Source organism: Pseudorasbora parva, chromosome 21 (genome assembly GCF_024679245.1).
Source record: "Pseudorasbora parva isolate DD20220531a chromosome 21, ASM2467924v1, whole genome shotgun sequence".
Taxonomy (NCBI): domain Eukaryota; kingdom Metazoa; phylum Chordata; class Actinopteri; order Cypriniformes; family Gobionidae; genus Pseudorasbora; species Pseudorasbora parva.
The window spans coordinates 19,469,209-19,478,810 of NC_090192.1; the positions used below are offsets into that span (position 1 = coordinate 19,469,209).

General features: G+C 35.3%; 1 protein-coding gene across 1 annotated transcript; it reads left to right on the plus strand.

The window, feature by feature from the left end:
- The first annotated feature begins 586 nt into the window (after positions 1 to 586).
- foxl3 (forkhead box L3) lies at positions 587 to 2,919 on the plus strand. Its single transcript, XM_067430413.1, has 3 exons — positions 587 to 739; positions 1,534 to 1,702; positions 2,000 to 2,919. The coding sequence occupies exons 1-3, from the start codon at positions 630 to 632 to the stop codon at positions 2,414 to 2,416; spliced, it is 696 nt and encodes a 231-aa protein (XP_067286514.1). The 5' UTR covers positions 587 to 629; the 3' UTR covers positions 2,417 to 2,919.
- The last annotated feature ends 6,683 nt before the right edge of the window (positions 2,920 to 9,602 follow it).

The window sequence follows — 9,602 nt, forward strand, 5'->3', positions numbered from 1 at the left end:
ATGGACAGCTCGATCTCAGGCCACACACAGACATCTCGCGCCGCGGGCTGTTTGCTCGTGTTTCTCAGTCCTTCATATGCCACTTAATGTTCTTTTGAACACACTTCCCCTTTTTAGTCACGGAAACACAATTTATGGCTATTATGTCGCATTATAGATTGCATCTACAGAAGCCAAGAGTTGTTGCCGAGAGATATGTGATTCAAGGGGCCACAACTTTTGAGAGGAACACAAACAACCTGAAAGAGTTGACTTAAAACACGAGAAACATGTTTGTTAATGTTTCATTCGTCATTCAATTATAGTTAAGAGGGGCAGACTATAAAAAGAAACACGACAAAACAAAACATCCAATCCCGAGTAGGACTAGACCACCCAGAATCAAAGAGTGAATGAGTGACTGGAGTTTGTTGATCACGCCCCGGGATCAGACGTTTACAGTAGTTCCAGTCATGTACGCCCATTACATGAGCATCTGAGCAGCAGCCGGTCACTTCCACTACACACACTCACACACACACACACACACCCACACACTTCTCATGAGAGCTGTTTCATTTGTCTTGGCCAGCTAGAGCCTTTTTATTATTAGCCTACACATCACAAAGGCTTGCCACCCTGGACTTCTGATGATGTTTGACAGCTCGCAATATCCTTATAACTGTTTTAACTATGATGGAGAAGGATATCCCTCTTGTGGCACAGAAGAAGAGAAGAAAGTGTGTCGTCCGGCTTACAGGTATTTCATTATAATAATAAGTATTAGTAGTATTAAAAAGTACTTTATTTTGTTATATTATAAAATGTAGTAATAAATTATTTGAGCAATATTTACAATAATTTTATAAATTCAATTAAATATTTTGTTGCAAAAGTTTTTGTTGAGGATTTTTTTTTGTCTTGTGTTGTTTAATTTTCTATTTCAATTATGTGGCAAATAATGAAGTGTTGAGCATTATAGAGGGAAATAATTTTAATAAGTAAGTAATACAATTATATTAGCCTATATTATATTGTATTAATTATATTATATTATATTTTGTACAATATTATTATTATATAACATTATTTTGTACATTTTAATGTTATAATGGCTACAACATATATGCTATATAGGCTATGTAAAACTACAACATGTAATAATAATAATAATAATATTAATAATAACTAGTATTTTTTTATGATTTATGCTGTTGTCTTGATCAGTGAAGACTTGCAATGTTGTAAAGCTTTTGCAATATTTGCCAGATTAATGTGAATTGTTTAATTAAAGTGTTTCAGAACATTTAAAGAATATTATATTAAAGAATATTATATTGTTAGTATATTTTTTATTAATTATTTGTGTGTGAATGATTACAAATGAACATGTATCCCTTAAGTTAGGGGCTACGAGCCATTTTGAAGTGACAGGTTTTCTCTGACATGCGTTTTCTCTCTCTCTCTCTCTCTCTCTCTCTCTCTCTCTCTCTCTCTCTCTCTCTCTCTCTCTCTCTCTCTCTCTCTCTCTCTCTCTCTCTCTCTCTCTATTAGTTACATTGCATTAATAGCGATGGCTATACAGCAGAGTCCAGAGAATAAAGTTACCTTATCTGGAATCTACGAGTTCATCATGAAGAGATTTCCTTATTACAGATCCAACCAGAGGGCTTGGCAAAACTCAATTCGACATAACCTCTCTCTCAACAGCTGCTTTATAAAGGTATGATGGAGGCTGGATGCTAAAAGTAAAGGACCTATATATATATATATATATATATATATATATATATATAAAAGACTAAGTGGATGACCAATTTCCATGATATAAATATAAGCAGATTGTTTTGTTATGCTACGCAACCAGGCATGACTGGAAGTTTTGAAATCTGTGCCCAGCTGCAACAAACGTTTTAAGAAAAAGTAAAGAAAACCCATAATTGTACGGGCATTATCACTAATGGTTTTCTTAACTTTAGGGGTTTGCTGTAACTGGCTGCTGATTATTTGTTTTCCTCAGGTGCCCCGTACGGAAGGTAACGAGAAAGGAAAAGGTAATTACTGGACGTTCGCCACAGGCTGCGAGTCCATGCTGGACCTCTTTGAAAATGGCAACTTTCGTCGCCGGCGCCGCAGACGCAACTTAAAAATGGGCCTGAAGGAGCCGGCCGAACCCTTTGTTGCCACGGACACTCATCAGGGCGTTGCAGTAAGATCCATGGATTCAGATTCGTTCAGCCCTGTGAACACTAGTCACAGACCGGCCCCAAACAACCCACCCCTCAGCAAACCTGAGCCTGAGATTAAATTCAGCATTGACTACATTCTGTCCACGCCGGACCCTCTGCCAGGGTTCAGAGCCCCTAACAGTGTAGCCGGAGCTGTGATCCACCACCTGGAGCCACAACATCTCAATCTACACTTCTGGACCATGTAACCTAATGCATAAAATGCAGAACACATTCAGTAAATATCTGAAAAAGACCAATTAAGCTTCAGTAGTGTACAAAAAAGTCCTTAAATCAAATTGGCTTAGTAGGCACATGCAGTTTATTACGTGCTAGTGCTTTCGTCAGTAAGTCTGCTGTCGCTCATATTAGCAACACACACACACACACACACACACACACACACACACACACACACACACACACACACACACACACACACACACACACACACACACACACACACACACACACACACACACACACACACACACATGTTTGTTTTTGTTACATAAGGGGACATTCCATAGGCATAATGGTTTTTATACTGTACAAACCGTATTTTATATCCCCTTATACTGCCCCTACCCCTAAACCTACCTATCACAGGAAACATTCAGCATTTTTTCTTTCTAAAAAAAAGTCATCCTGTATGATTTATAAGCCTTTTGAAAAGTGAGGACATGGCCAATGTCCTCATATTTTACCCTCTCCTTTTAACACCTGTCATACACATATAGCATTATACACATTTGTGTCCTCATATGTCACAAAAACATGCCCCCCCCCCCCCCCCACACACACACACACACACAGTAACTTTAAATTATTTAATAATCGGAGTTTGAGGATATACAGTATATGCTCAATTTGAAAAGGTCACTTCATATATCGTTATGATTTTTCAAGGACTGTTAGTTTTGTTGAAATCAATCAATTAGACTGTTAATGTCAAACATAGGTAACACACTTTACAACAAGGTTCCGTCTGTTAACATTAGTTAACATGCAGTAACAATGGAAAATACTTCTAATGCATTTATCATTCTTAGTTGATGTTAATTTTAAAATCTACTAAAGCATTATTGGTTACACTTTATTTTAAGGTGTCCTTGTTACAGTGTAAACTGCTACTGAAGGTAACACTTTATTTTTGTGTCCTTGTTATAATTGTTCAACCCAATCACATGTAAATGTGTATAAATAGTACGAGTGCGCAATGTCGTGGAATGTATACACCAAAACTCATTTTGGCGTGCATATGCTACGCTGTTTTTCGCATGCATATGATAGGCTACGCACTTTAATATTGCTCAGTACAACCCTAAGGGTAATGTTTAATGAACTACATCACTATAGGCTTGGTTTAGGTTTTGTTTGTTGCATGTAATTATATCTAATTTATAGTTACATGTAATATGTGTAACACTGGCACTTAAGTAAAGATTAGTAACACTATTTTAGTGTTACATGTGCTTACTGTAGTAATAACAGTATATTATGCATAATTACATAAAACTAACCCTCAACCAAACCCTATCCTAACCCTACTAATTAATCTTACTCCATACTTAAATATATAGTTACATTATAATATGTAACAATGACACCTTAAAATAAAGTGTAACCCTACTGAGTAATGTTATGTACTTACTATAGGGTTAGGATTAGAGTTTGTTTCATGCAGTAAGGGCTAATTTATAGTTACATGTAATATGTGTAACACTGGCACTAAAATATAGTAGCACTATTTTAGTTGTTACACATTAACATGTACTTACTGTAGTAATAACAGTATGCATTATTATATTAGTAAGTAAGTAACCCTCAACCAAATCCTAATCCTACCCTAACCCTATAGTAAGTACATTTTATTAATTAATATTACTCAGTACTTAAATATATAATTACACTGTAACATTGACCCTTAAATTAAAGTGTAACCCTACTGTAACCGTAACCTACTGTAATGTACTTACTCTAGGGTTAGGTTTAGAGTTCTTTGCATGTAATTTTACCTAATTTAAAGTCACATGCAACATGGGATAGTAACACTAAATTACTTATGCAAATTATGCAAAAATAACTGACCCTGACTCTGTAAATACAAATAATATTGCACAGTACTTAAAGTATAACATCAAGTGTAACCACATAACTCGAAAACAAAAGTTTTGTCTGTTAACATTATTTAATGGGCCTGAACTAACATGAACAACTGTATTTTTTATTAACTAACGTTAAAGATGAATAAATGCTGTAACAAATGTATTGCTCATTGTTCGTTAATGCATTAGCTACCGTTATGGGACCTTACTGTAAAGTGTTACTAATACATAACTCACAATTTAATTTTCCCCATGTAGTAAAAACAGTAAAAATCTCACGCTCGGTGTGTGTTGGTGTTGAGGACACGGGTTTGCAGTTAGCGAAGTGTTTGCAAACAAATGCGCTAACATAGCTATGGGGTTAGTGTAATCAGCATTCCCTGCTTACTGCACAACTGCTGAACGACTCTATTGTTTACATATGTTGTTTATAATGTGTATCGTTGGCCCTTGACAGTCTGTGATCCGTATCAATCACTGATAGACTGAGCATATGCTCCCCTGGGCAAAACCAGAGCCCTTCATATCTAAAGCCCTCCCTGGGGTGTTTTTTTTTTTTTTTTTTTTTTTGCTTTTGATGTTTTATTTGGGAATCTTTCAACTTTGGACAAAGATGATATAAGGATGAGTTTTTCAAAGGAAAAAGTGAGATGTGCTACACTATAAATCTCAATCTCAATTGTTAGGCTGATGCGATTGCAATGTTTCATATCCCTTAAAACTGTACATATCATCTGTTAAATTAGTAGGTTTATAAACTCAAAAACTATATATTTAACGCAATTTAACTGAATAATTAATCATGGATTGTTCAAGTATCAGTTAAATCACATAAAGATTATTCAATATGATGGAACTACTATTACACTGTAAAAAATTGTTGGTTTTTGTTGGTTTAACTTAAAAGAGTAAGTAACCTGGTTACCTTGAGTTTATTGAAATTAAAAATTTGAGTTGATACAATGAAGGAAATTTGTTTAATAAATAGAAACTCAAATATTATTTTATCTGAACCACATATAAAGCATGAAAATAGCTCAATTTGGCATGTTTCACTGCATCATCAGAAAATAAAACACACACAATTACCCAATATGCTTACAAAATCTTTTAATAATAATTTAATAAAGGTTGTCGAATCTCAAAAAATGTTCATTGTATTAACACAAAATTTTATTTCAATGAACTCAAAATTTTAAGGCAACCAGGTAACTTTTTTTCTAAATAATTTTTTTACAGTGTAATTAAAATGTGTACATCTTTTAAAAAAGGCTTATTTTTTTAATTTGGGAGCAATGCTGAGAGCTACAAAATATTGTTTGAATGTCAATATAAGGCAATAAAGCAGTAATTATTGATAAGGCCTCTTTTCTTCCAGTCAACGCCATTCATATCTTAATAACTCTACAGCAGTTATTCTGACATTAAAATGGCTCAAAATGAAGTGATATAATTAAAATGAAGTACCCATTAAACAAAAACAGGTTATAATAACGCTAATTCTCAGTCAGTTTTAATAATAGTAGGACCTTTTGTGTCCTGTATACCTTTAATATGTACTTCATATATATATATATATATATATATATATATATATATATATATATATATATATATATATATATATATATATATATATATATATATATATATATATATATATATATATATATATAATTCTATTTTAGTGGCATGAGAAATGGACTTTCTACACACATATGTAGAAAGTCCATTTCACATGTCATGAATTTTTATATTAATGGTATAGAAATGCTTTGGCACATTTGAATAGACATAACTGAATATTAACAAACTGTCAGACAAGTGCAGTCTAACCTTCTCCAAATCTCCCTAATCTCTCCGACTGACCTTTTCCATTTATATGAAGTCTGACTAAATGCGATCCAAACACTCTATTAGAATACATATCACTCATAGAGCTGGGAGTTTAGAACGGGGAGCCTGTTAACATTTATTTTCCTTCCAAGGTGTATCAATCATGGCTTGCTTTGCACTCAGGAGGGGACATTTTTCAATTTAACCTTTATATTACGGAGTGACTGCATCAGAAAGGTTTCAACACACTTAACATGAGTGGCATTTAATATAGCATTACACTTGCAAGGTTAGCCAGAGATGTGACCTTATTCAAATCCTGCTGCCACTACAACACCTATCCTGATGCAATTATAATTAAACGCCTTATGCCGGCTTGCAAATCCTCTGATCGATCACTGATATTAAGGTAAATATTGCACTGCCCCCAGTGAACATCTAACTCTAAAACTGTTATGGATCAGTAGGTTTCTATTAACAGCATTGTTGATGTTGTGCGCTCTGGTGTGGATATATTTGGGTAAATTAACTTAGCATAAAGTGCTTCAAGGCTTGATCTTAAAAGACCCAAGAAACTCTAAGCTCTGGATGCATTCCTTTACCCCGCAGAGGCGTTAGGTGCCGTTAGTTTAAGCTCGTTTTTACTTGGCTTTTTAATCAAAACCATTTTACACTTCATAGATTAATATGTCTCTTCTGGTTCTGGAATATTGTGACAGTATTGTTCGTTTGGCTTGTCTGTTATTGTACAAATCCTAAGATAGAAATTGTATCTTTCCCCCTCATATTTGTAAATAAAACCCTCTTTTTGTGCATATATTTATTGCGTTATACTGAAGCATTGTCAGCGAGGTGAAATGAGAGGCTTAGGGCTAAGTAAACAGCACTGAACGGGGAAATTGGGAAATCAGTGATGTGCAACGATAATAGCAGGCATATAATAAACATAAACAGCTAATTTACTCAAAATGTTTAGCTTTCATTGCCGTTCTCCCTGTTTTAAAATTGGATTTTGGCCAGGGAATTATTACAAAAACAAGATAGCGATGAAACCTTTAAGAAATACTCCTTAAAAAGGGAAAAAAGCAATCCAATAATGCATTAATAACAATCATGATTTCCTTAAGGTGTGATTTTTAGTGCACGCTAAGGAGGTAGTGTTCATTGAATAACTCAATCCAGTGAATGAGGCTGGATGTGCACATGTGCTTCTGAATAACCTGAAAGCCGAAGAGAGCTCTTTAAATAACTGCAGGTTATGGGGTTTTAAACATTAAAGATGCTATGCTTTGGAATGACACCAGTTAAACGTAACTAGAACATTATTTTAAAATGATCTTTTACAAATGTAGAGCATCAAAATGTTCTGTGGGAATTAACATGATCTCAGGAGAACAGGCCATGGCATGACATCTGTCAAGCCATGTTTCCTATGCGTTACTTTGAGCAAATTTGAAGGCATAGAGGTTATCACATTAATTATAGAGCTCAAAAAGGGAACATGTTAATGGACCTTTGCACTATGATCAGGAAATAATTAATTTCCGTGGCCTTTGATGAATCTGTTTATGCACTTGTTGTAAGTGTTTACTACAGCCTTCCTAACACAAGAGGTTTTCGTTTTAACCCTTAGTCAGGAATGTGCCACGCGAGTCTGATTCTCATTGGTGCTTGCATCATTTCCTCTAAATTGTTGTCAAATTTGTCCACATGCACAGAGGATTCTTGTCTTCAAGGGTTTACGAGAAACAACGCAACCCCTTCACTGGCGGTCACGTAATACCAGTGAAATATCTCTGAAATAAAGTGGTTATGATAAGAACACTCACCTTTTACATCTCGAGCTGCTCTTCCTGTTTATTTCACACTAACTTCTGTTTGAGATCATTTCCTGCTGAAATTTAGCCTGACAAGCCAGACCCACATCAAGATGTTTGGTCTGGAAACTCACCATTGACAGGGCTCAATCCGAGGAGCGGGATAAACGGTTGTCTTTCAAACTCCCTCTGCACGCGATAGGATAGCGCTACAACCAACCACAGCAACGAAGGTGAAACAAAGCTAGTTGATAGATTAAACATTCGCTGTATCCGGTCAGCAAAACTCCAAACACATAACCTTCTTAAGAATGACTTCAGTGCCGTTCTTTGTTCTTTTCTCAGAGAAAAGCTCAACTCCAAGTCTTCCAGAGTCACGGTCAAAGCTGATTCGAAAGACCCCCATTCGCCAGCTTCTGTGTTTACTAGAAGCACGCAAGTGCAACTCTGCTGTCATTATGTTAAGCCCCGCCCACAGACTGTATACACGATGTGATTGGCCCGACCAGAGTTTGGTTTTTACAGCTCAGAAGTGTATTGAGAGTTGCTAGACGATACTCGCGGCATATTAGATTTGCTGCCGCTAGGGTGCGTCTAGATTTCTAGGCTATCTAAAAATTGTACTTTAATCCAAACTAGATTTTGTGTGTGTGTGTGTGTGTGTGTGTGTGTGTGTGTGTAACAGGTTGCTTCTGAAATATCCTGCACTCTGTAACAAATCTTTCCCTCGCAGGTCAAAATGACCCCAAGCCCTAAAATTATATTTAAAAAAAATTATAATTCTAGAAAACATTCTACTTTTTAATGTTTTTTTTTTTTACTTTAAATTATTTGATCAATAAATAATAAATAAATAAGAATTTAAATGGTTAGTTCCCCCAAAAATGAACATTTTGTCATATAGCCTACTCACCTTCATGTCGTTCGGCACCCGTAAGGCCTCCGTTCATCTTCGGAACATAAATGAAGATATTTTAGTTGAAATCCGATGACTCAGAAAGGCCTTCATTGACACCAATATCCTTTCCTCTCTCTAGACCCATAAAAGGCACTAAAGATGTCGTTACAAAGCCCATCTCACTACAGTGGTACAAAAAAAAAAGGTTTTGCGCACAAAAAAACCTAAATAACGACTTATATAGTTATGGGCCAATTTCAAAATAAACATTCGAACTGTTATGAATCAGTGTATCGATTCATGATTGGGATTGCCACGTGAGGTCATGTGATTTCAGCAGGTTGACATGCGATCTGAATCATGAATCGATACGTTGATTAATAACCGTTTGAAGCTTTGTTTTGAATTCGGCCCATCAATATATATGTCGTTATTTTATTTTTTTGCGCACAAAAAAACATTCTCATCGCTACATAAAATTATTGTAGAACCACTGTAGTCAGATGTAACGTCTTCAGTGCCTTTTATGGGTCTTGAGAGGAAAATCTTATCAATGTATCAATGGAGGCCTTTCTGAGACATCGGATTTTAACAAAAATATCTTCATTTGTGTTCCAAAGATGAACGGAGGTCTGACGGTTGTCGAACGACATGAGGGGAAGTAATTAATGACAGAATTTTCATTTTTGGGTGAACTAACCCTTTAAGCACATTATTTACATTATTTCACCTGAAA

Coding starts and splice junctions, on each gene's coding strand:
- foxl3 (XM_067430413.1), top strand. CDS start 630: ATGATGTTTGACAGCTCGCAATATCCTTATAACTGTTTTAACTATGAT. Junction 740..1,533: donor GTGTGTCGTCCGGCTTACAG/GTATTTCATTAT, acceptor TCTCTCTATTAG/TTACATTGCATTAATAGCGA. Junction 1,703..1,999: donor TCAACAGCTGCTTTATAAAG/GTATGATGGAGG, acceptor TGTTTTCCTCAG/GTGCCCCGTACGGAAGGTAA.